The 27466-nt window shown below is 43.4% G+C and overlaps 1 protein-coding gene across 3 annotated transcripts in view; it reads left to right on the top strand.

The window, feature by feature from the left end:
• The window catches only part of Srgap3 (SLIT-ROBO Rho GTPase activating protein 3), a 169320-nt gene that overhangs the window by 122227 nt on the left and 19627 nt on the right, over positions 1-27466 (top strand). Inside the window, exons 9-16 of one of the 3 annotated variants that reach the window (XM_090323890.1) lie at positions 520-717; positions 5113-5197; positions 12595-12622; positions 15487-15573; positions 21789-21819; positions 23069-23129; positions 25495-25572; positions 26275-26409. In XM_090323890.1, the coding sequence (XP_090180016.1) occupies positions 520-717; positions 5113-5197; positions 12595-12622; positions 15487-15573; positions 21789-21819; positions 23069-23129; positions 25495-25572; positions 26275-26409 (703 nt within the window). Of the gene's footprint in view, positions 1-519; positions 718-5112; positions 5198-12594; positions 12623-15486; positions 15574-17929; positions 18033-21788; positions 21820-23068; positions 23130-25494; positions 25573-26274; positions 26410-27466 lie in introns of all 3 variants that reach the window. The other 2 variants (XM_090323892.1, XM_090323891.1) reach the window with 2 other exon arrangements.

Below are 27466 nucleotides of genomic sequence, written 5' to 3'. Positions count from 1 at the left end.
GAGACTCTGGAGTCTTGTGCCTTGGCGACTTCTTTGGAGTCATTTTAGATGGCTTGTGGTGGGAGTCAGAGAGCAGATTGTTGGAGAATCCATTCAGAGATGATCTCTGCCACCATTATGCAGTCTTCATCCTCTCTCTCGCCTGTATAGACCTCTAGTACAGTCCCTGCTCAAGGGACCAGCTCCTACTGGGGAAGATAGTTTGGGGATACAACCAGACAAGGACGAACTGGACATCTGAGTCCCTTGTCCATCACAGCATTCCCCGAGGGTTCTTCTGGCGGAATCAATGCAATAAATGACTTGGTATTAGAGGTCTGGCTTCTTACCCAGCCATCTATATAACCTTAGACCATTTGCCTTACTTTCCACATGGCCGTAATGGGGAGAGGGCTCATCTTTGCTCTTCCTCCTAGGGCCTTTATGTGAAAGAATAAGGTAAATGCTGGGGAAAGGACTCTGGAGTGTTGACGGCATGAGGAGAATAAGGGGGGTCTGTGGATGCACTCTATTCCTTAGGTTAGAAAAACTCTGGACGCCACCATGCAGACCCTGCAGGACATGCTGACTGTAGAGGACTTCGACGTCTCCGATGCCTTCCAGCATAGCCGATCTACCGAGTCTGTCAAGTCCGCCGCCTCTGAGACCTACATGAGCAAGATCAACATTGCTAAAAGGAGAGCCAACCAGCAGGAAACAGAAATGTTTTATTTTACAGTAAGTGATTCCCTGGACCCACAACTCCCACTGCCTGCTGACCCCTTGATGGTGACTGTGGGGAGCAACCTGACTAAATGAATCAGTAAAACCCTATGTGTGCGTTCCTTAGGCCTAAGACTAAGAACCTTCCAACATGTTTTTAACATTAAGCTGTCTGGCATGGTTTTCTGAAAAGCAGAAGGAAAATTGGCATTGATCTTAGGTGATGGTCACTGAAACCTAAAAGAGAGTTTTATTCAAATCAGGTGATGTGTATATGTTCAGGTTTGGCTGCAGGCTTTGAAAGCAATGTCCTCAGCAACCCAAGCCAGTTGCTCCTGTGTTTCTAGCACCTTCTAGAAGATTCCAGCTGAATACTTTCCAGTTGGCTAAGGGCAAGAAGAGGCAGGGAGAAGGGAATGGAGCCTATTCGTTTAACAAGGGCTTATTGAATGTAGTGTTAAGGTAGTAGGGGACTAATCTCCCATCCCATCCACACTCCCACAAGTCATCTGGCTCTGTTTAAACTCCCCCATCTTAAAAGCAAAAAAAACTTCTTCTCAAAATACCCCTTCCTTTTCTTTTTTAAATTGGGACTGGCTTCAGATATTATAATGTTTTCCTTTGCCTTTGTTATCTTCAAAAATCTACTACACTAGGATTTCTGGCTGTTGATCTTGGTGTTGTTTTCTGACAGACAGAATACCCAGAGACTTCTGTGCTTTTTATTTCTCCAGGGTAAATGCACTGATCGTTCACTCTTGTCTTACAAGCTTTTTTTTTTTTTTGCTAGCCTCTGTATAGTAACTCCTAAACGTGTTCCATTTGCCAATGTTCCCTCTAAGCGAGACTCTTATGTAGGTGTGGGCTTGAGTTTTGCAGGATCTTAAGTTTGAGGCAATCCTGGGCTACAGAGAAAAATCCTGTCTCCAAAACAAACAAACAAACAAACAAACAAAAAGCAAGGCTCCTATTAGTGGTCTGGTCAGCACAGAATAGGGTGGCTATCCACTCCTTTCATACAAGGGACCACACTCTGTTCCTATGTCCTAAGATTATAGTCTTTGTTTTTGTAATCAGCTAACTCTGTGTACAGCTAGGCTTCCGTCCTCTTGAAGGTCCTTTAGGCAACACCTTCAGTAGGATCTTACATCTGTTTCCGTTTAGATATCTTCCTGATGGACTCCTTTTGTAGTTCTAGACTTGTTAATGTCCTCATCCAGTTGTTCAACCTTCCTCTTGTTCCTGTTGATCTTCTATCATGAGCAGATTTAAGGAGCATGGCCTTCCTGCAATACTCAGTCAAAAGTGTAATGCATGTGCCAGGCCAATGCCAAAGACCAGGTTGCTGGAAACATGAAGCGAGGCTGGCACGGACTGATTGGCTGATTAGACTGTGCTCATCTAACCTATGAGCACTTACCCACTTCTGACATCCAATGCCACCTTTTGATAGGCTATACCAAATTCCTATTGAGAACAGTTGTTGCCACATACTGTACTTTTTCTGCCAGCATCTTGTTACGAGAGAAAGTAAAGCTGATCTCCAAAAGTCAGCCCCTGCCATTCCTGCCATTTACTACTTTCACTAGAGAGTATGTGGGCTACAAAGATGAGAGGAGGAAATATGTGAACGAATAGTAACTCACTTTTGTAGTGGAAGCAAAGAAACTGGGGCAGCAGAAGCAGAGAATGGGCTTCTACCTTCTTAAAGTTCAAAAGAATTCTGTAGTGTGTCTAACAGTTATATTTGACTAAGATGTTGGATTTGGTTCTTAAAGCCCAATTTATCAACCTGGTTAGCTGGCATTATTTCTTGCAATTTCTTCTGGTTTTTTTTTTTGGCCAGTTGTAGGGCTTGAACTCAGAGCCTAAGCACTGTACTTGGACTTTTCTCAAGGCTAGTGCTCTACCACCTGAGCCACAGCACTACTTCCAGCTTTTTTCTAGGTGAGTGGCACTGAGGAATTGAACTCGGGTCTTCATGCATGCTAAGCAAGCAATCTACCACTAGGCCAAACTCCCAGCCTATTTGGGATCTTTTAAGAACATAATTTTCCATTAATGCAAACATCCATATAATTTGATGGCATTCTTTCTTTTGTGGGTCACATGGGTAAAACTTATGTCCAAAGACCAGAGGGCTACAAGCTTTTAGTTTTTTTTTTTTTTTTAGTAAGTAGTCTGCCAAAGCATGAGTTCCATGTTCATGATTAGAACTTTACCCTATGGAGACTCAACAGCATGGTAGACAAATGCCTGCTTCCATGTTGGTTCTTCTGTGTAAGCTTAGAGGGTTTGCAGTATGACTGGAAGCATTTGAAAAGCTTGGGGTCAATAGTTACCAAATTGGAATATTCCTGTGAAACTGGGATGCCTGTTTGAAAATATAGGCATTTAGACAACTCCCTCCCTCCCTGCGATGGGGTTCTGGACATTTACCTGCTTTGGGGGTATCTGTGGTCCCTCCCCAGGTGAAGTGAGGGCTTAGAACCTGCTTGCTGATGAAGCTGCAGGTCAGTCATCTGACCACCCTTGGAGACACACCATGAGTCTACTTATTTTATACCAAGGGCCATGTGGGAGCCTGGAAATGTTTAATGTTCTGCCCTAGGTCACAGTGAAGAGTTACAGTTCTGGAAGCATGCTGATACCTTTACAATTTGCCCCCCCCCAAATCATGGGGAGCCTTAGTTTGTGTGTGTGTGTGTGTGTGTGTGTGTGTGTGTGTGTGTGTGTGTGTGTGTCTAAACTGTTGGATTCTACAGACATCCAGGAAGTCTCTTCCAGCAAACAAGGGTCCAGATCTTCAGAGCTAAGAAGAACCAGGGAAGAGGAGAGAAGAACACAGCTTCCCAGCCAACCAGTCATTCGGGAACGCCACTGAGAGTGGCAGTGTAAACAACCCCCATTTTTTTTTTTTTTTGCCCGTCCTAGTGACTGAACTCAGGGTCTGAGCGCTGTCCTGGAGCTCTACCACTTGAGCCACAGCACCACTTCCAGCTTTTTTCTATGTATGTGGTACCAAGGAATTGAACCAGGGTCTTCATGCATGCTAGGCAAGCACTCTTCCACTAGGCCAAACTCCTGGCCCCAAACAACCCCAATTTAATGTGCGTGTGTATGCCAGCTCCCTTCCCTGAGAGCCCGTCCTTGCCTCTGTCTTGCGCAGGAAGATGGTGGTATGGGAGACATTTCTCCTCAAGGCTCCTGGACTTCCACAGCGGGCATCACTCTGCCCCATGAGGGTGCACCTCCTTGCCTTTCTTTTCAGAGTTCCTCAAGTTCACACCACCCCTTTGCAGCTATGCCTGCAGACTCCCAGTCCACACTTGGTGTTTGGTTGGGCTTTTACTTACTCTGTGGTTCATTATAGCTGCCTGGGTCTCTGAGCCTCCTGAAGCAGGGGTCAGTTCAGTTCTCGAAAGCCTTTCACATGGCCATCCTCACGAGGGCTTTGGGCCTATGTGGTATTGTATGGGACGGGATCAAGAAAAACTGGTACCTGTGTGTAGATATGGTTGAGCTCAATGGACGGGAGAGCGGAGGCTGTTTTGCTATCCAGATGACTCTCCATCCCTCAGTGCTACTCCACAATGCACTGAGCTTGGCAAGGGCTGTGACCTAACTAGGTCCTGGCCTGGCCGGCCTTTGGCTTTCTTTGGCACTTGGGGCAAATCACTTTCTTATGCCTGCCTCCTTGTCTCATCTATACAAAGAGGAATACCTGTTACCCAGTGCAGGCTTCAGCTTCTTTGAAGTGGGACATCTCCTAGCAGCGTGAAGAGCCCTTTCACCTTCAGAGCTAGGCAAATGAAACAAAGACTTGTTTCATGGCTTCTCCCTGGCAGCTCTCAGGCCTCAGCTTCGGGAGCCCTGGGACAGTTCCCATCTTTATTGCTATTGCCCAGAAGCACAGCAGAGCCTTGATGACCAAAGAAGTCTTCTGCCTTGTGCAGACAGCTGCCCTCACCTGACAAAAGCTGTCTTCATTGCTGATGTTGCCCTCCTCCATTTCCTTTGTGTTTCTAAACCCTACCTGAAAGCCCTGGATTCTCCCAAGGAGTAAGTAAGTCAGCAGAGCTTGGAGCAGACCCAGAAGCCTCTAGTCCCCATTCCAGATCCCTGGGGCTGACCTGATTCTCCTTTGGTCACCCCACAGAGAGGTCAGTTCCAGAAGCAAGGACCTCATTGCTTTGCTTTGCAATCTGTAACTTTGTTTTTGGTGTATGTGGGAGGGGTGGGTACTACAGAAAAAAAAATCACATTTTTACATTTCTAAGAATTAAGTGAAACTAAAACATTGGTCATAGCAAAGGCATCTATTGAATGACTTTTTGAATCTCAGGTTAATGACTTAGCCAAATAAAAATGACAAATGCATCCACACTTTTTGTCCCTTGTGTCTTACAGAAATTTAAAGAATATGTGAATGGTAGTAACCTCATCACCAAGCTGCAGGCCAAGCATGACTTGCTCAAACAGACTCTGGGTGAAGGTGAGTGGGGCGTGGGGGCAGAGTCTCCGGTGGGTCTGTGTTTTCCACTGGATCTTTTGATGGCCCTGGAACTGTTGAGCAGCTTAAACCTAAGAGCCTGAACTGCTTACGCTGAGCAATTGGCAATGTGAGCCTGGTGCTGGACTTACCTGTCAACACTGGGCATGCTGGGAAAATTTCTTTAGTGCAGGGCTGAGATGGGTCCAGTCTGGCTGCAGAAATTAGAAAGCAACCAATTACAAGTCTTTGTTTAGTCTGGGAACTATCCAAAGACATACCCCAATAGGCAAGAATTTGTATGCAAGGACCCTGGCCCTAGGGTTGTTGTTGTTGAATAGATAAAGAAACACTAACAGGACAGGAGTTTAGCCTAGTGGTAGAGTACTTGCCTACATGCACAAAGGCTCGGATTTGATTCCTCAGTACCACATACATAGAAAAAGCCAGAAGTGGTGCAGAGGTTCAAGTGATAGAGTGCTAGCCTTGAGAAAGTCCAAGGACCTGTGTTCAAGCCCCAAGACTGGCAAAAAGAAAGAAAAGAAAAAAAGAAATACTAACAGAGTACCTGGTCAGGGTTCAAAGTCTGGAAAAGGAAAATCAATACATGTAAGGCAGGACTTAGTCCTTAAAGGAATAGGGGACTAAACATTAAGATGGAGAAGAGTTAATTGCAATGAACTTTTCTTTCATTTTTGTCTCTATCTTCCCATCCTGACATGTCAATATTGGACCACACTTAGTTGGATGGGGGACCATAGAGCGGTGTAGGTAATAAAGACAGAAGTAAAATAAAAAGAATAGTGGGTGGGAAAGGAAGTGACAGAAAGTCCAAGAACTGCTCTAAGCATGGATATATATATAATATATAGTTTATTATATATTATATATATTTATATGGGGGTGGGGATGGGGAATGTGGGTGGGGAATGTATGACATGGAGACTTCTAACACTAGCAGTAAAGAGTAGGTTTTTATGGGCTTAAGGCTGGGGGCTATTTCTCATGAGCAGTGTAATTAAAGCCAAGCTCTATGATCTCATGGCTACAGTAGTTTTAAACCAGATTCTCTGGGTTCAGAAAACTAGGTTCTCTTTTAAAAAATAAAACCTAGATGAATCCTTGGCCTAGGAGGGGAGAGTATTCTGTTCAACTTTTCCCTGAGTGCTATCAGATGCAACCTCTCATTTCAGTCCTTGCCTGGATAGCCCTAATGAAAGAATAATATTTTGGTTGGCATAACTCCTAGTTTTTGGCCCTCCAATTTTATTTAGCCTTCAACCACATCTCACTCTGAGATGTGATTAATCCCATCTCTCTTCTCAGAGGTTTGAGCTGCTTATTATCAACAAAAGCTCCAGGAAAAAACATATCTTCACAAGTATCAGAGCAGCTAAGACCCATCTAAGGTCTACATAATGCTATTTTTCTAGTGAGACAGCTGTATACTGCCTTTGACAAGTGGAACAGGTCTTGTTAGACTGGATAGTTTGAAAGAAGTGTCCCTTAATGAGCTTTTTATTTTAGAACAGTTTTGGATTTGCAGAGAAATTGGAAAGATACTACAAATCCCCTTATTCTTCATTACTGTGTTTTCTTTGCATTAATATCTTATAATTATAGAATTATAAGATGTCACAATTAGTGAGTATTTATACATTTTTGATTATGAACTAAAGTGAATAAATTACTAGGTGATTAGAAAAACAAGTTAAATAAATTGAGAACAAATCAATATTCTTCTATATTTGGTTCTAGTACTGGGGCTTGAACTGGGGACCTGGATTTTATCCCTTAGTTTTTCTGACTCAAGGCTAGTGCTCTACCACTTGTACCACTCAACCCACAGTTGGATTTTTGGTGATTAATTAGAGATATGAGTCTCACAGATTTTTCTGGCCCTGCCCTGCCAGGGCCAGATCTCAGCCTTCTGAATAGCTAAAATCACAAGTGTGATTTCTAAGTGCCTGGCTTCACTGTTAATTTTTACATATCTACTATACATTGACGGTATTTTGTGGGTTCTCAGGGTATTGAGTGACCTGGAAGAATCTGCAACCAGGAGCATTTGACTTAAATTGATAAAATTCTTGCTCATTGGTAAAGGTGGGTAAGCTTGGAGCAGGTTAAAGAGAATGAGAATCCTAGCTAATCCATTCTTACGGCATCTCTCCCTGAGCATTCAGTAGAATGTGCTTCTGCGAGGAGGACTGGGCAGTTAGACCTGCACCAATGCCCTTTATATACTTTATGTCTTCTGAGAGCTGTATTCTATTAGGATGGATAAAGTAGAAATTTTGTAAATGAACAATTAGAGGGCAAAGCAAAGAAATATAAGGCAAAGATTAAAATACCTTATATTTATTTAAACATGAAATGAAGCATCATAAAGTGCTTCCATTTCTCTAAAGTATTTTTTGATGATGCGATTCAAAGAAAATACAAAATAAAGGAAGCATAAGATCTTTCAGATCACCTATTCTCACAAGTGAATTTTTGAATGTGAATAAATCTAGAACACACCAGTTAAAAAAGTTAAAGATTAGGGGTATCAATGTGCAAGAAGAATGCACCCACTATCTGACAAATGTAACTGTAACCCCTCTATTCATTACCCCAACAAAGCAAAACAAAAACCCAAAACTTAAAATGCCCAACAATATGATATGTTATGTCCTAACATATCTTGGGAGTCAGAGTTAACATTCTGTTTTGCCCTTGGCTGTTGCTGTGCCATTTCATTAGCCAGCCAAGTCTTAGTTTATCATGGCTTCTGAGTCATGTATCTGTGACTTTTTATTGCTCTGGGGTTTGGGTATTCTGTAAGCTCCAGGGTTTAACCAAGAATGTGGGTGTTTTTTAATTTATGAAAGCCCTTAAAGATGAATAGTGCATTGTCTCTAAAATGGATAGAGCTTAACCTTTTCAGGCCAAAATTTAATGGCCCGGCCTTAGAGCAAAATAGACCAGGACCAGTCTGTAAAAAATGACTGATGCAGTAATCATAAAATATATGTTCTAAAATCTCAGCAGGTCTCATAAGGATAAACACAGGCCTTTAAAAAAAATTCTGGGGCCAAGAACCCCATGCTCGCCTAGCATGTAGGAAGCCCTGTGTTTGATTTCTCAGTATCACATACTCAGAAAAAGCTAGAAGTGGTGCTGTGGTTCAAGTAGGTACTTTTTGCTCAAAAAGTAGCCAAGGACAATGCCCAGACCCTGAGTTCAAGCCCTAGACTGGCAAAAAAAATCTGATGATTTTTAAAAGTTGAGACACAGTGTTCCTCAAGATATTGGTGAGAGGGTTCTTGAGAGCGTGTGAGATTCCTTGCCAGAGCGGCTGCTTTGGTGTGTTGATATTCCACTCCGTGTCCTAAGTCTTGTGTTTTCATCCTTTGTACCTTTACATGATAATGGCTATGACTGCACCATCACCGCTGTCAACATGACAAATGCATCCCTCCAGCGACATTGTGGGAGCTGTTATGTCACTGAGTGATAGGACTTTTTCAGCTCCATTTTTATTTTAGGAGGATTACAGTCATAATATATGGCCCATCCTTAACTGAAATGTCATTTTGCAGCATATGACCATACTGAGTAAAGAATTAATTGGTGAGAAATGTCACGGATGATACCTTTTGGTTGATCTACAGAACAATCATTATGTATAAGGGAGGTGAAGATGGAAGGTCTGCTTCAGGTTAGGGGATTGGAGAGGTCTCCTGTCAGAGATGGCATCTAGGCTGAGCATGAAAGCCAAGAAGGCTTCAGCCATGTGAGAAAAGAAAAGGGGAGGCAGGAGCCACATTTGCAGCAGGAAAGGGTGTGGTGAGTCAGAACGAGTGAATGGCAGTGTGACTGGGCCACAGCAAGTTCACAGAAGAGTAGGTGGTTTGGGAATCAAGAGGAGGTGGAGCAGGAAGTGACTTAGATTCTACTCTGTAGGTAAGACACAGTCAACTGGAGCTCTGAGAGGAATTGTGGACTTTATAGCCAGATCTCCTCTGCTGGAACAATCCCAGGCCATTCTTGGACCCCTTTCATGAGATGCCATTGGCTCCAACAGAAGGTCTTGGGGGCGGGGGGTGTTGGTGAAAACTTAAACCCAAACTGGTGTCTCCTAGGACTTTACTGCAAAGCCTGGACAAGGAAATTAAGTAGAAAAACAAGTGCCTGTTAAACCTAACGGCTCCATTTTTCATTGGTTCAAGTTCAACCCATTGTAGTTATCTTTGTAACCGTTGGTAACTTTGGGTTAGGAATTAAGGAATGGTGTGCCAGTTCACTTCAAGTTCAGGTTATTCTCTTCCACTCTTCATGTCTTCCTCTCTTCAGTCCCATGGTGCCTTGTTTTCTATGGGAGGAAAAAGCGCTTGTATGCTTGAATGCATGTGTGCATGCATGCACGTGTGTGTGTGCATGCACACGTGCATGCATGTGCATGTGTGTGTGCATGTGTGCATGTGTGCGTGTGCGTGTGTGCGCTTGAATTCAGGGACTAAGCATTGTCCTTGAGCTTTTTGCTCAAAGCTAGCACTGCCACTTCAACCACAGTTCTGAGTAGCAGTCCTTGCTCTTAAAAGTCTCTTGGGCTAAAGGCTTTGCCCACATGGTACAGTGCCAGCCAAATAAGCATTCGGAGCGAATGAAAGGCCTTCAAAGGAAAAAAACATTTTCTTTCCTTTCTTTCCTCCCCCCCCTCTCTCTTTCTCTCTCTCTCTTTCTCTTTCTCTCTCTGGCTCTCATTGCCAGTCCTGGACCTAGAACTCAGGGCCTGGGTCCTGTCCTTGAGCTTTCTCAATGCTAGCACACTTCCACTTGAGCCACAATACCACTTCTGGCTTTTTCTGTATATATGGTACCGAAGAATTGATCCCAGGGCTTTGTGCATGCTAGACAAGCACTCTATCACTAGGCCATGTTCCCGGCCCTAAAGGAAAAAAAATTTTTTTTTAATATAGACTTTCCTTCTTGAGAGATTAGGGAGAGTGGTAAAGGGAGTGAGTTTGGTCAGGATGCATTATATGTATGTATTGAGCTATCAGAATGAAACCATCATTATACAATTAATGTATGCTACAAATATACATATGTACATGTGTACATACATGTGTACATACAGACAGACATGCAAATCACATCTTGCCACTGCTGAGTAGGACTTTAGAATCTAGAGCTATACTGCCCAGTGCAGAAGCTGCTTGCTACATGTGACTACTAGACACTTTAAACATTCATTAAGATGTCAGAAACATCCATTGAGATGAATAAAACAAATCCTAGGTTTTGAAGAGCTAGTATACCCAGAATATAAAATACCTGACTAGATTTTTATGTTTATGCTTATTAATGATACCACTTATTGATATATTAGGTTAATTATTTTTTAAATCTCACTTGTTTCTCTTTATTTTATATTTTTTGTATAACACAGCTACTAAAAATTATAGCTCACAGTATAGTTCTATTGGCCAGAATGGCCTAGAGGTTCTCAGCTAGAGGAAGCTATTTCCTTCTGGGAATGGGGGGGGAGGGAAAAGGGGGGGTAAAGAACGTACATGATGGTATTTTAAATATACAGTGTTGGAACAACAAACATTCAACAAATATTATTTTTATATTTTTTATTGTAATTAATAAAAGGGTTACATGATATTTGCCAGATAGAAGGTGCATTAATTCACATACATTGATACCCTTTCACATGTCTTGGTACCCATTACCCTCCCCCCCACCCCCCCCCACCCATCTTGGTTTTCCCCCCTTCCCTATCAAATTTCAAATAACCAAATACAAATAAATTCAATATATCAGATAATAAAGTGAGATACTATAACAATATGAGATACCCAAGGGACAGCAAAGGAGATGAGAGATAACATAGTACGTTAAGGACAACAATCATTCGTTATATGGCTTTTGTTTCAATATCCTGGATGTCCTTTCAATTAGCTTCATACTATATGGCCTTATTCAACAAATATTTTTGAACACATACTTTGTCAGAAATTTATATTATATATAATATATATAAGTATTGTATTATAGCAGTTTAAAAAATAGATGTGATTCATCCTCTCATAGAACATAGTATTCTATGTTCATGGAGCTAGACTGGCGGTGGACAAGTGAAACCAATAATAATCAGGGACATTGACTAGGGAGAGGTGATATAAGGGAACAAATGTCCACTTCTGGGGGACACAGCTATGGAGCTAGCTTTTCAGCTGAAACCTCCAAAGACAAACAGGAGCCAGACCTACAAGCACCAGGACAGGAAAATCCCAGGCAGCAAATGCAGAGACTTCCCTAAAGAACACACAGAAGACAAGTAACGCATTACGCTCGGGGGAGGGGGAGGGTCGGCTCAGAGAGAGAGAGAGAGCGAGAAAGAGAGAGAGGTCCACACCGATGGGGTAGTCGAGTGATAGTCAGAAGATCTCAAAGGATTTAGGGAGGCTTGCGTTTTATGTTGTGTGCAGGAAGCTCTGCCAAACGAGAGGGTCTATAGGGGGTGATTCAGAGTTGAAGGTATTTCTCTGGCTGCTGAGTCATGAGTGGAGAATAGTGGGATAGGAAATCCAGTTAAAAGAATGGGGGTCCAAAGTAGAGACCTGCACCAAGAAGGAAGTGTTGAGAAGGAGGAAAGTGGGATGGTTTACGTTCAGAAGAAAAGCACTTTTAAGGGGAGTTCTTAGATGGACTCCACCAGGGGAGTGGTGGTCCATTTTCTGAAAGGATGAAGACTTGGTTAGGAGTAGATTTGGGGCCCGAGGGAGAAACAGTGCTTTGAGGAGCGCTCAGGTTTGAGAGACTAAGAAAACAATTGGATAAGGAAACGGTAGACATCTACACAATGGCGATCATTACATCACAGAAATGAGTGGGACTAGGTGCTAGTGACTCACACCCATAGCTCGAGATCCCAGATCTCAGAAGGCTGAGATTTGAGGATGGAGGTTCAGAGCCTGAGGAGGCAGACTCATTACTAATTAGCCAGCAAAAAGCCCAACCTGGAGGTAGAGGAAGACAGAGGGGGAGCTCAAGTGATGACCACCAGCTGTGATTGCAAGTACAAAGCTTGAAGTACAAAATCTAGAGCCAGCAATCCCGCCCCCTCCCGACCCAGTACAAAACGAGCCAGTTACAGGAACCATACTGTCTGGGTGAATTTCAAAAATACTTCAAGTGAAGAAAACGACATGCAAAAGACTTCATGCTGAGCACTCGTGTTTCTGTACTATGTAGGCAGACATTCCCACTGGTTGCATGGGGCAGGAGGTGGGAACAGAGTGACTCTAAGTGGGCACAAAGAATCCTTTTGTTTTTTGTTTTAAGGAAAAGATGAATGTTCTCTGGAGGTAAACCAATTAAACACCCTATGCTTTCCCCCCTAGGAGAGAGAGCAGAATGCGGCACCACCAGGTGAGAGTTGGAGGACCTTATTTTCTTGTTCCAGCTGCCTGAGGTCTGAGCAGGATGAGGTGGGGGAGAGGAGGGCGGGGGCTACCAGAAGTGGGGGGCAGTTACTACGGAGGCTGCATGCCTTGTCCTGGAATTAGACTGATAACGCTGCATCCCCAGGCTGGCCATGGGGTTCTTGTGCTGTGGGTCAGCCATGCATTTCACCTTGCACTGTGGGCTCGGTGGGAGGCAAATGTAGACTTGGGGGTGTCCAGTAGAGGGTGGAGGCTGCAGGATGGCTGGTTCCCTCTCTCCTGTCTGTGACATGGCTGCTGAGCAAACGTCCCGGTCTCGGTGGCTGGACCCTCACTGGGCCCCTCTGCCAAGGCTTTGGGGTCGGCTGGTATTGCGCAGAGCTAGGCACACGCATGCGCATACACAAAGTGGTACGCTGAACACTTGCACTGCCAACAAACCTGCTGTGCCCACACCCTAGCTTGGGTTTCATGAACACTTGGATGGGGCTGACAGAGAAAGTTAACACATGGGGACTTCTGCTTCCTCGCTCTCCAGCTTGTCAGCTTGTTTGGCATTTCTTTCCCGGTGTGCTTTTCCCTGAGTAGACCAGAGCCAGTGAGCGCCATGCCTTTCAGAGGGATTTGATCTTTTTTTTTTTTCTTTTTTTTGTGGGTCATGGGGCTTGAACTCAGCCTGGGTGCTGTCCCTGAGCTCTTTAGCTCAAGGCTGCCACCCTACCCTGGAGCCAAACCCCACTTCCCGTTTTCTAGAGGTTAATTGGAGATAAAAGTCTCAGGTTGTTTTGTGCCTGGCTGGCTTTGAACCTTTGATCCTCAGATCTCAGCCTCCTGAGTAGCTAGGATTAGAGGCGTGAGCCACCGCTCCTGGCTCAGAGGGATTTGATCTTTAAGCAGATGTCACCACACCGGGTGAACCCTGTGTGAGCTCTCCCAGCAGAGCTCTCACGCTGCCCAATGTGAATCTGGCTGCTGGACCCAAGGCCAGCAAGTCTGCTGCACTTGGCCCTGGGTGGCTATCGGAAGCTGCTTTTTGCCTCACTCACTGGGCCCAAGGGATGACATTCTTTCCTTCCCACAAGTTCTTTCCAGGGGCCCAGTATCCTAGAAAGCTGTCCTACTTGGCCAAAAAAAAAAAAAAAATTTAATGAAAAACAGTTAACTCTCCCATGCTCCTTGGGAAGGGAGCAAGTGAAGCAGAGAGTTTATGTGTGCCTGGTCCAGAGACACAGGACCCTGCAGAAATGCAGCCTGTTCACTGTTCCTTCAGGGCTAAGCAATAGAGAACATGAGGATGATTCTTGCCAGGCAAGGGACTTCTCACAAATGCAGCAACAGATGTGCAGGGTCACTTTTGAAGAACCTTTCAGAAACAAACTTGTTATTGTTCCCTTTTCTCTGGCAAGAAGATGCTGGTATAGTCCCCCAAAGCAAGAAAAGCCATATTTTACACCCAAGTCCGCAAATAACAAAACAGATGGGGGACTCAGGAAGCCATTGCAAACACCCTCTTGCATCCTAATCTTCAGGACCGCAGGCACAAGGAGATTTTTCAAGCAAAATTTGGGAGAAGAGATCTATGATCCATCTCCTTGGCCAGGTTTCAGGCTGTATCTCAGGGAAAAGCTGAGGGCAGGTTTCTTTATTCTTTTTCTTTTTTAAATAAATCCCTCTGAGATGTGTCTTCCACACCCTCTTTGACCTAGGGCCTGGGAAAGCCATGCTCAGATTAGTAGACCTCCCACTTAGATAGCCTGCACTAAATGGAGAATCTAGTCCAATGTGCTCTTGGCTCCTGGCCAAGTTCAAAAGCAAGTTTGTTACTAAAGTAAAAGCCTCCCTTTACTTCCAAAGCCATTCTTTAAATTGTGGACCTCACTGCCAACTTGGAAGGGGTTTTGAAATGAATGAATCTGCAAGGCTTTGGGTGGGATGTCTCTGTACTCTGGCCTTCGGTGTCTTCCATAGACTCACACATGGTGGGGTCATTTGGGACAAGCATTTGGGCCGATTCCCTCCTACAAGTTGCTCTTGACTTTATATAGATTGACTAGTTTTTGCATACAGTCTGCAACATGTTATATTTTCTCATGCTTAAGAACCTTATCTTTGAATGGCCCAAATTCTTAATAGCCCTGTAATTTAGGCTGGCCAGATGTGAAAATATACTTAAAAGCATATTGTAATCTGGGTGTGGTGGGGTAGTTCCAGCTAGTAGCTGGGATGATAAGAAGCAGAGGCAGGAGGATCAAGGCTTGCTTGGGCTAGGTAGTGAGACCTTGTCTCAAAACACCAAAGGCTAGGGTTATAGTTGAAAGATAGAACCTTCATATAACACATGCAAGTGCAAAACCCCGTGTTTAATCCTCAGGACCGTGAGAAAAGAAAAATGATATTATAAAGGGTCAAGCAAGATGAAAAAAAAATTTTAATTATTATGCTTTGAAGAAAGTTTGGCTTTCCTAATTTAGGTTGACACAGTCCCACAATCTGGATTAGAGACTGCTGACAGTATGTCATTTGACAGTATGTCCGAACAGATGCAATTCAATACATACTCACAACCTCTAAGAGCTTGACTTCCACTCAACTTCAGTGTGGCCACCATTTTGGCTATGGATATCACATCGATTGGGTCACCTAGGGAAATTCTTAATTACCATTCTTTTGACAGACTGATTTTTGAGTCAACTCCCATGTTGTCAACATATGCTGATTTTCATATCTGGGTTGAAAGACAGAAAGGGGACATTGGTCTCTGGTTTCTCTTTCTTCCTCTCTGTGGCTTTCTCTGTTCCTGTTTTCCCTGCCTTTCTCTTTCTTTCCTTTTTTTGCTCTGCAACTGAGCAGCAGAAGAGATGGAAGGCTTAGGCTGCCCCACTTTCCTTGGCTGAGCTGTCCCCCTGCTCCCCACTTTGTGCCCCACCCAGCATTTCAGTAAGTTGATACAGATCTGATATCATGCAAAAAAGAGTTGGGATAGCTATGTTTCCTTGTCAGATTCCAGTCAGTCCCCGAGCATGGCGAAAGAAAGAAATCCTAAGGGGATTAAAACTTTCCTTTGCTCTCTGGATAGGGCAGGATAAAATGGGAAAGCATAGCCTATTTTCTTTTATTTCTTTTTTTTTTTTAAAGTTTAAACCCCAGAAATTTCTTAGGACTTAAGCCCTCCAGTTGGGCATTCCAGGGATTTTAATACTGATTGTCTCTTGCCTACACTAAGTCTAGACTTGTGCCAGCCATAAGAATTTAGCAGATAATTTAGTGATACTGCTGGCTGTTTTATGAAGTCACTTTCTCAGTTGTACATTTACACTGGGACTTTGAGTAGGAAGAGCTGCCCACTCCTCAGCTTCAATTACATTTTATTTGTATGACCACAGAACTATTTCTTAATCTCACATAGCCTCATTTTCCTTACATGTCAAATGGGTTTAGCAATCGCTTTCTACTGTAATACAGCTGTAATAAGGTCATACAACGTGAGATAAAGAAATTATGTGGAAATGCCAAACATTAGGAAAACAAGGTGACAATGTTGCTATCCTCAAATTCTTCCTTATTGCCAAACTTACAAAAAATTTATGCCCTTCAGTCACAGTTCTGACTTTTGCATTTGGAAATTCAAAAGAAGATCCATGGTACAAAATCTCACCCCTCTGTTACATACAGACATACTCCCAGAATAAGTAGTTTTGAAAAAGAAATGACATGGACTTAGCTAACCAAATTGACATAGAGCCAATATGGGCTAGATGTAATCTTGCCTGTTGTTTCTTCTCCAATTTTTGGTTTGTGCTGTTATTTTGGTTTTATTGTTTGGATGGCATGCTATTTAGACTCAACTATGTCTTTGCCCATGCATGGCCTTGGAGCTGGCAGCATTTGCTCAACACTCAGACACCTAGAAGGAGTTGGCTTGGGTTCCCGATGATGCTGGTTGGTGAGAGACACACATACAACAAACTCAGAAAGAATTAGAACGGTCCTCATTTATCATGAGCAACTCCATCGTCCATAAGATTCTTGTCCAAGCACAGAGACCAGTCAAGACTGGAAGGGGGGGAGGGCAGGTCTTTGCTTGTCATGTATGGATTTGTGTCTGGCTGAGTCTCCATTGTTGCTCCCCAGATTTTGAACCAAGCCATTTAGAACTTGTCTTGGTAGGGAACCCCCTACTAATCTTAAAAAGCTCTTTGTTCCAAAGGTTGGCAGCATTGAATTAGGCCACTTTGGATGATGAAATGAGCAAATAAGCCAACATAGGCATATGCATGGTGAAGAATTCTGGAACTGGGTCTAGTGTTTGTGGGTGTTTCATTGTTTCCAGTGAACTATGTGATGTGGTTTTCCTTCCCTGTGGACAAGAGTGGAACATGGGGAATGGAGATCCTAAAGTAAAGCAAGACACTTTCAACTTGATCCCATCACAGGGATTGATGGGGTAGCTGAGCCCTCATCTGGAAGTGGCGAGGTATACCAAGGCTTCATGACTATATGACCTAGGAGAAAACACCCTGGCCTTGAGCCAAGAGACTTGTGCTTAGGACCTGCCCATACTCATCTTTGGGCCTCAGTGTCTGCAGTAACATAGTGCCATGTGCACAGAGTTGATAATACATTAATTGTGGGCAGCGGATTGAAAATTCTTAATGATAAGCACACTTAACTAAAGAACAAGGTATTTTCATCCTGAGTCACCTACGGACTTCAGAAGAGCCACAGCCTCCCTCCCACCATCACTTGCCTCATCTCTGGAATGAGAATATCGTCTGTCTCTCAAAGCAATGAAGTAGTGAATAGCCAAGTCCATTTGAAATGCTAAGAGGCGTTAGGAAGATGAGAACCCTGCAACATTGGCAGTTGAGACTTAATGATGGATTTCAGCCAAAATACTGAAAATTAAACTTTCCACTCATTTGAAAGTCTCTTGCTTTCTTAAACTCCGGATTATAGCCTCCTTCACTGAGCCCCACTATCTGGTCAGCTCTGCAGGATGCCAGCCTCTGATTGGAGCTTACTGGTTTCTTGGACACACACGATTCCCTCTGCCCATAATTTAGAATGCATTTGTGTTATGTGTGTATTGATCCTGCTTGGCATTATGGGTAAATGTAGATCACCCAAAACATCCAAAGGCCTTCAGATGGAACGTTGGAACCAATGTGCTGGGGGGCCAGGGACTTCCATTTGCATTTTATGTTCTCCAGTTATGGGTTTTAAGAGCATCTTTCCCAGTTGTGTGTTTTTGTTGGTTTGCTTTCTTGATTTCTTTTGTTCCATTTTCCCCTAGGCCCCCCTGTCTTCCCCCTAAACCACAGAAAATGAGGAGACCTAGGCCTCTTTCAGTGTATAGCCATAAACTCTTTAACGGCAGTATGGAAACGTTCATTAAGGTACTTTCTGGGGAGCCGTGGAGTCCGCAAATGCACCCAATGTAATGGCAGCCTCTCTTCCCCTCCGTTGTCCTGACAGTAACCTGCATCTAACAGGCCCTGTTCAGCTAGATCTCCACTGCACCTAAGTTAGCTTCAGTGAAGACTTTTCCTTAGAGATGCTTTGCCTTTGGCCGGTTGGCCCTTAGTACTGTCCCTGATTCTCAGCCCTAGGGGAAATATTTGATCAGTGAGCTTCAACCATCAGTGTAGTGGTCCCAGCCAGCCATCTTTGCTGCAAGAAGCTACTGTCACAGCAGTAGAAGGGGAAGTTGGGGAAATCCCATCATGTAATGGCACTGAGAGCAACACAAAGGAACACCTATGGGTCAACTATTTCTATACAAGTGATTTTTGTTATTGTTGTGGTTGTACATTGAGCAAATTCCTGCAGATGAAAGGTACGCAATTTGTGTGAGAAAAGTTCCTCCTGGGTTTTCCTTCTTGTTAATTGGTTTGGGAAATGGCAGAATAGTTGAGGTAGTCCCTTTAGGATTCTAGGTTAACTCTTTATACCGGACCTAAACTAAGAAACTATAGTGTTTCAGCTTCCCAAGTTTCTCATTTTTTTTGATGTAAAGGCTACAAAATCAAGTAGCTCAGAAAAAATGATGAAAGACTTAGATAGTGATGAAGTTGCAAGGAAAATGAATGGGGGGGCGCCTGGGGAAGGGAGGTGCATTTTTAATATTACTTAAGGAGGTGGAAGAGGCAATTCCTTGCCAGTACTTGAGAACCTTCAACCGCCAGTGTGGGGTAGGGAAGAGGCTGATCAAACAGGAGAAAAGTAAAGGCTCTAGGGCATTACTGGTGATTTGGAGTCATGAGGCTGTCCCTCTATCCCTCATCCTCAAATAGGGTGCTTTACAGAACTTGCAGGACTGGAGGGACAGACTACAGGCACAGTCTAAGGCATGGAAGGGGACAGACAGGGTGACCACGTATGCCTCAAACTGTCTCTGTCTATAGATTGAGTGGTGGGGACAGAATGAGGGAAAGAGAGCTAATGATGTGGCTTGAGTGATAGAGCATTTGTCTAGCAAGCACAAGATTTTGAATTTAAAACCCAGTATCAGCAAAAAAAAAAAAAAGTGGGAAGAAAGGAGTGTAGAAGAGTAGGACTCATGCTGGAATTGTCCAGGGACAGGAACAATAAGGGTTATTTTAGGGTGCCTAAGAGAACAGAATATCCAAAGAGAACTATCCAAAAGGAGGGGTCCTTTAGGGAACACCAGGAAAGAGCAACCATATGACCAAAAGCCCTGGCGTAGGATTATGTCAAAGGATCTCTCTCTCTGTTCATCTTCCCTTCTCCCTCATTCAAGACCCAGCCTAGAAAGGACCAACCATTTGCTCTCACTGAGCTCAGCACAGAGCCTGGGATGTTTTCACTATAGTAAATGGAGAGATTAGGTTAGATCAGGCTGAGGACCTGGAAGTTATACCCAAAGTAGCAAGACTCAGAGTGTATAGAGCAAGAAGAGCTCAGTGACACATCTGATAAGAGAAAGGAGAGAAATGAAGAAAAGAGTGAGACCCCCGAGGGGAGGGGCTGAAAGAGCCAGAGCTTCCGGGCAGGGTATCTACCCTGATTTGCTTTGGTCTTTGGAATTGGGTCAGAACACTTGGACATGATAAACTCTTAGCTAATAGTAGTTGAAAGTTAGGTGTTCACTTGGGTATTGGTAATAACGAATGTGTAACTATAAAAAGTAATTTGTCTTCATCCCTCCCGAGTGGCATATCAGAGCTTACTCCACGATATGAGTGTTTGCCCTTTGCAGGGTAGTTAGGTAGGCAAGCCACCTTTGTATTGAGAACATTATTGCACTGTGACAATGGCTATTTGCCAATCTTTAGAACCCATTGCATAGCTTTTCTTATTGGTGTCAGCACTTTGTGGACACTTTGGGTTTTGGAGTACAAAGCCCCATTGGAAGCTTAGTTTTGTGACCCCACTCTTGATACAAAATGGCAAGTGGGAGCATGGTATGGTGGTCCTGGCCAACCAGCTCTGGAAAGATGGGCAACCCAAAGTACCTGAACAATGACAGCCTCGTTGGAATATGTGCAAAGTCTCTGTTCAGTCCAAACTAGTCACTGAGGAAAAGGAAGTGTATCTTTTAAGCCTGATTGCATATCTGTATAATCAGACTCTATGTGTGTCACCTACAATCAGTAAAGTTCAACAGACTTGAACTGTGTACCTAATGTGAACTGGTTCATCAAAGCTACACACAGCACAGTTTTACTCTGGAGGATTATTAACTTTCAGAGAATGCAGAGTGGTAGAACATATTTGCTCCTTCAATTATAATGTTCATGCACTCTGAAAATCATTCAAGTAAGAGTTCCTAACTTTTCAAAAACTGTACCTGTGGAAAGACTGTCGGCCCAATAATGCCACTAGGACACCATGATTATGATGGTTTAGAAGCACAAGGAAGCAACCCAAAGTTAACCGTAAGTGTTGCGAGAATTCATTGGACTCTGCCTTAATCAACCCTTAAAAAATTCTTGATTTGTTTTTCTCTTCTTGGACAGAAGGAGACACCATTTTTTACTAGGAGTCCATTTTGAAAGGGCTGGTGTAAAATCCCCACCTTGCCTCTGTACAAAGGGAGTAATAATGAATCTATCCCCATGGGATGAGGAGGAAATGAACTAATGTATATTGGAGAGTAGTGGCAGCATGTCATAAGTGCTATGTAAGTCTCACCTATCATCATTATTATTAATTTTAGGACATTGCTTCTAGATCCCCCCAGGACCAGGCTGTTGGTTGGTGTGGGATTCAGTTTTTAGCCAGTGTGACAGTGAACAGGTGATTCTGGATACTGAGACGTGGCTCCGCCTGGAAATCACACATCTCTCAGGTTCTGAGCTCAGCTTCCTCATGGAGCCTGAAGGAGACTGGGCTCCAACTCTAGAACTTTGGCCCACTGCCCACATGACACGAAAGCATAGACAGACTCCCCTGAGTGACTTGTAGTGAACGCAGAGACGCAGGCCACCCCAGCGTCATGACAGTATTCCAATTTGCCTGTCCTCCCTCCTCCAGGCTTCTCAGCTTCTGTGCTCCTGGCAGTGGCAGTGTTTCAGTGCCAGACTGGGGTCAGAGGAAGGAAGGAGAACACAGTTAAGCTTCCGTCTGGGTAAAAATACCCAGGGTATTGGGGAGGAAAGCATGGTAGCTGTTTGGAATCTGGAATCACATGTGATCTGCAAAATCACATGTGATTTACAAGATCCCATCCAAGGAGATCTTGTAAAGTTGGATTTAAAAAAAAACTGGAGGTTTCCTGAGCTGAATTCAGGGACAGAGTGTTTTTTTTCCTTTCTTGGACTGCTGGGATTACCTTATGGTGTTCAAAGAGCTCTTCTGGTGAGTCACCAGTCCCTTTTTTTGAGAGTTAGATATGGAACTGGGAATGAGTTCAGTGCACAGTTATTCACTGACAGTGACTGAGAAAGATCCCACAATGCTGGTGACTTGGAGGGAAGCCAGGGCTGGCTGGGGACAGCTCCCAGAAGTTGTGTGAGGCACTGAGGCTCAGGGCAACCCTACCACAGACAGATACCCCAGGATCTTTGCTGGCTGCCATTGCATTTCGGCATTCACGGACTCTGAAGGATCTGCTTACTCTAACTGATCTTATTCCTGCATAATCTTTTCTTTTTCTCCTGCTCTGCTGCCTGTTTATTTTTTGTTATCAGAGGAAGAAGAAATGCTCGAACCAGGAACCAGGTATTTACTAGAAAGGCCTGTTAGCCCTCTGCAACTGAATGGAAGCTGCCTCTAGATCCAGATTCCAGATCAATGCTCACTTTGCCTGTTGCTGATGAAGGTCCCTCTCCTTTCCTGTTTTCCACTGCCCTTAAAGACAGAATTCATAGGTGGGGCGTGGAGAAGCCAGAACATCTGATCGTGCTGTTTTTAGAAAAACATGTTACATTTGCCTTGCTGTTTCCTCACATGTTGAGGGGGCTAGCTGTTTAATTTGGTCCCTTAAAAAATTGAAATACATTTTATGCGTTTTAAGTGACCTGAAATAATAAGAGAGATCAAGTAATCCCGGGAAGCCAGAGGAAATTACCCCTCACCCAGCCATTGTGAGTGTAGACTAGCCTAAGAAGAAATTAAATATGCCTTCATCCTTGATATGATACTTAGATCTTATTCAGCCTTTTTGACTAAGATAACTACTAGATGGCCATTGGCTGACATTAGCAACTTCCAGAACTACTTAAACGTGCTTACTATGAAAGCATGCATGTGGATGTTATTTTGCAGTGTCATAGGCTTGTAGAACTAGCCTTTCCTCCTTAGAGCCCCCCTCCACACACACTTTGTTCTTATTTCTGGCATGCAATGGGATGAGATGCTCATCCTACCTTTTTTTGGGGGGGGGTCATGAGGCTTGAACTCAGCCTGCGTGCTGTGCCTGAGCTCTTCAGCTCAAGGCTACTATCCCTGGAGCTACAGAGCCACTTCCAGTTTTCTAGTGGTTAATTAGAGATAAGAACCCCAGCTGGCTTTGAACCTTGATCCTCAGACCTGAGCCTCCTGAGTAGCTAGGATTACAGGCATAAGCCACAGTGCCCGGCTTCATCCTGCCTTTTTATCCCTGAGCACTGGGAGAAGATCCTGAGTTGGGGCAAAGTGGAGGGAGGCAGGGCATAAGACAAGGTCGTGCTCCAGGCCACTCCCTATGGTGGGGTCTGTGCCCCTTGCCCATGCCTGAACCCAGATTCCTTGCAGCTGGGTAAGAAGAGAGCATTTCTTTAAAATGGTTATAGCTATGCCTTTTTCTGCACTGAACAGAAGACTCTGTGGTAATTGTTTGTAGACACTTTAAGATTAGCCTTTCCTTGCTTGTTTTCTTACTAATCTGATGGCACTAATATTCTGGCTTATTGATACCATGCTTGCATTGTCTTTTGCTTATGGTGGTTGCCCAGCCTAATAGAAGTCTTATTTTTTATTTTTCCTTAAGGATTCAGGACAAGCTATACCACTTGTCGTCGAGAGCTGCATTCGATACATCAATTTATATGGTAAGCTCTATCATGGGTCAGAGTTTTTGGCTAGATTGTTCTAGAAGGAAACGAGATTCTAATTCATCTTGAAAAACTCCCTGTTGGTGCTCATTTTCTGGGTAGGAGTGGGAGAAAGCTGTTATTCTTGGTGCTATCTTGGGGCCTATATGGCAGGATGGGGAGATAGAAGAGAGTGTGATGTCTTGCGCCTAGGGCAACTGAGGAATGTTGAGGGACTAGGCAGAAACAGATTCTGTTCCTTCTCACTCATTCCTTCTCATTCTCACCCAACCAGAGCCAGCCTGCCAATTAATACTACTGGCTCACAAACTCTGAGAAGGAAATGATGTCTGAGATTTGTTAACCCTGATAGCATTGGAACATAACCTGTGCCTGCCCACTTATTCATTCCTGTAGAGATACATACACACACACACATATAAATAGATTTAATGAAAAATTAGACACTGTTTTGGACACAGGAGTAAAAGTGTGAATAAAAAAAAGAACCGGCTCTGGGTTCTGTATAGGAAAACTAAGATGGGAAGGATTTTAGTCTTCTCCAAGTTTCTACTTAAGATGAAATGGGCCATTGACTCCTTCCTCAGTTACTGTTTGATTGTAATAGTTGGGTCAGGGTCAGAGTCTTCTCTTCGGTATGGTTTTGTAGAAATCTATAAAAAAAATAAGAATTTTTTTTTTACCAGTCTGGGGGCTTGAGCTCAGGGTCTGAGAGTTGTCCTTGGACTTTCTCAAGGCTAGATCTGTACCACTTGAGCCATAGCACCATTTCTGGCTTTTTCTACGTATGTGGTACCAAGGAATTGAACCTGGAAGACTTTTTTCTTAAAAAATTCAATCTTCCCCAAACTCTTGGGTTCCCAGACCAAGTACCCTCTGAAGCCTGCCTTTCTTTCTTATCTATTTTTTCTCTAATCTGTTTTATTTTTATTTTTTCATATATTTTTATTGTAATTAATAGAAGGATTACATTATATTCACCAGATAGAAGGTGCATTACTTCACAAACATTGATACCCCTTCTCATGTTTCGGTCCCCATTTCCCTCCCTCACCCTGAAGCCTGCCTTTCTTTTTTTTTTCATGTATTTTTATTGTAATTAATAGAAGGATTACATTATGGTCACCAGATAGAAGATGCATTACTTCCCATACATTGATACCCTCTCTCATGTCTTGGGCCCCATTTCTCTGCCCCTACCCCTGCCCCTCATCTTCTTTTCCTCCCTTCCCTATCCGACTTCAAATAACCAAATACGCATATATACAATATATCAGATAACCAGGTGAAATACTGTAACAATATGAAATAACCAAGTGACAGCAAAAGAGATGAGAGATAACATAGTACATTAAGGACAACAGTCACTCATTATATTGAAGCCTGCCTTTCTTTTTTTTCATATATTTTTATTATAATTAATAGAAGGGTTACATTATATTCACCAGATAGAAGGTGCATTACTTCACATACATTGATACCCTCTCTCATGTCTTGGTCTCCATTTCCCTCCCCCCCACCTCTACCCCTCATCTTGTTTTCCCCCTTCCCTATCCGATTTCAAATAACCAAATAAGTATATATGCAATATATCAGATAACCAGGTGAAATACTGTAACAATATAAGATAACCAAGGGACAGCAAAAGAGATTAGCGATAACATAGTACATTAAAGACAACAGTCACTCATTACATGTGAAGCCTGCCTTTCTTTTTTTTTCATATATTTTTTATTATAATTAATAGAAGGGTTACATGATATTTGCCAGATAGATGGTGCATTAATTCACATACATTGATACCCTTTCACATGTCTTGGTCCCCATTTCCCTCCCCCCCACCCCCACCCCTCATCTTGTTTTCCCCCCTTCCCTATCCTATTTCAAATAACCAAATACAAATATATCCGATATATCAGGTAACAAAGTGAGATACTGTAACAATATGAGATAACCAAGGGACAGCAAAAGAGATGAGAGATAACATAGTACCTTAAGGACAACAGTCATTCATTATATGGAAGCCTGCCTTTCTTAAAGGAAAAAGTTTTCTGAATGAAGGAAAGGCATCAGTATTGGCAGAAATGACTCATTCATTTGGTGTTGGTTTCTCTGCCTCTCTTCCTGGCTACTCAGGAGGCTGAGAACAGCAGGTCAAAGCCAGGAGGTGGTTTATATCCAATAAATCACTCAAAAAAGCCAGAAGTGGTGCCATGGAGGAGCAAGAAGACAAGGAAGGGAGGAGGACGAGGAGGAGGGGGCAGAGGAAAAAGGGACAAATCTGGAGAGTCTCCAGTGTCCCCAGTGACCTGCTGAACTCAAGTCTTGTGTTATTGATTGTTTTTGTTTGCTTCTTTTTTAGGACTCCAACAGCAGGGGATCTTCAGAGTTCCAGGGTCTCAGGTTGAAGTTAATGACATAAAAAATTCCTTTGAGAGAGGTGGGTGTGAACTGTCTGTCTCCAGCTGTATGGAAAGTGGGGGAGGAGGCTGGGTACATGTTGACAGAGGTTTCAGAGCTCTTGGCTCCCAGTGGTTTTCAAAAGCCAAGTGCATATATCTCTTCCTCATTTCACCACCAATGACTTTATCCCGCTCACAGCTGGATTATTTTATACCACAGATTTTGAAAAATATCAAAATCTTTTTGCTCCCTTATATACATTTAAAAAAAAAAAGCTAACTCCTGTTTTACCTACTCCTACTACAACTTAAATATCCCTCACCCAAGGATCTCAAAGCCAAAATGTTCCAGAGTTCAAAACATTGGACTATATGTGACACATTATTTGGGAATGGATCGTTCATGTCCCTGGGTATATAATGTTATTTATGGTTGTGTGAAAATATCCTCATTCTTAAGAGATATATTCTCAAATCACTGAGCCACGGTGAATGCAAATAGGGTGAGCATTAAGTGTAGTGAGTTGTCATTTACTACTGAAATTTCTTGGAAGAGTTGAACATTTTCAAAGAGGAAGTTCCAGAGGAAGCTAACCTTCTAGGAGGAAAAAGGAGTCATATTGGGAGATTTGTCCCCTTCCCCTTCCTCCAGTACAGGGTAACACAGGTCACCGGATCTGCTATCTGTAGATCCTCTACCTTCTCGCCAAGCGAAAGCCTCATTTCTTGTTTCCATTCAGGTGAAGACCCCCTTGTGGATGATCAGAACGAGCGTGATATCAACTCAGTAGCTGGTGTTTTAAAACTGTATTTCCGAGGACTGGAAAACCCACTCTTTCCTAAGGAAAGGTTTCAAGATTTGATATCTACTATTAGTAAGTATTTCCCAAGTGGAGCCATCACATCCTGTATAGAGCTTTCTTATTGTGCCAGCTACCAAGGAAGGATGCCATGAAAGTGTGACCTTAGAAATCAGTGAGAGGGCTGATGTACGTGAAAAAATTCCCAATAAGGAAGGATCTTAGAGGAGAAGCAAAGGAAGGCTCAGTTTTGTAGACGGGACCTGAGAGAGCCATGGGAGCAGATCTCTAGCAGTTACACAGGGAATCCTAGGCAAAGTTAGAGGCACAAACCATCAGGGCCAGCAGAAGGATGTCCTGACCAGTGCAGGGTGCAAGAAGGGAAGTTAGATGTGAAAGAGCTTTCCATGTTGGGTGTTAAAGAGTCACATAAGGTTTGGGGGTCAGGTGAGAGCACGCAAAGGGAACGGTAGGAATAAGTGACATTGGTAGCATATGAGACCTTCTTAACTGTTGTGTTTCAGTGCATTAAGTCAGGAAGAGCCCAGCTTGGGGGTAGGGTTAAGGGCATCTTGGCTGTAAGAGACTCAGATCCAAAGTACCTTTTGGGGATATTAAAAAAAAATAAGCCTTTAGCTTGAGCACATTAATTGTATTGGATTTAGAGAAGAGTTGGTCCCTCCCACTTTCACTGCTATGCTTCTTCCAGGACATAGTGAGTTATCATTGGATTTAGAGAAGAGTTGGTCCCTCCCACTTTCACTGCTATGCTTCTTCCAGGACATAGTGAGTTATCTTCAGCCAGGAGCACATCCTGGGAATTGACAAGGAGAGAAAGGGGGTGGGGAGGGGAGGGACCTGAGTTCTCTTATGTTTTTGTGCAAAGCCATGGATCATCTTTACTACTTCCTGCCCATCTTTTTAGATTTGCTGCAGCCCATAACTTATGACTTAAGAATCCCAGACCACAGAGGCCTAGTTTAAACTCCATGTCTCTTGTTCAGCCAGTGTTTTGAGAAGCCCCGCTAATCTATTTTCAATGCAGTGCCCTGAGTAGACAAGAAGGTCAGTCTCTAGCACAGATCATGAGCAAGACATTGCTTGATTCAAGTCACAGCATGAGAAAGTTTCT

The sequence above is a fragment of the Megascapheus bottae genome, chromosome 33, assembly GCF_031878675.1.
Source record: "Megascapheus bottae isolate mThoBot1 chromosome 33, mThoBot2.hap1, whole genome shotgun sequence".
NCBI classification, from domain to species: Eukaryota; Metazoa; Chordata; class Mammalia; order Rodentia; family Geomyidae; genus Megascapheus; species Megascapheus bottae.
Note: the sequence above shows the minus strand (reverse complement) of the source record. Positions and strands in the feature narration are given on the sequence as shown.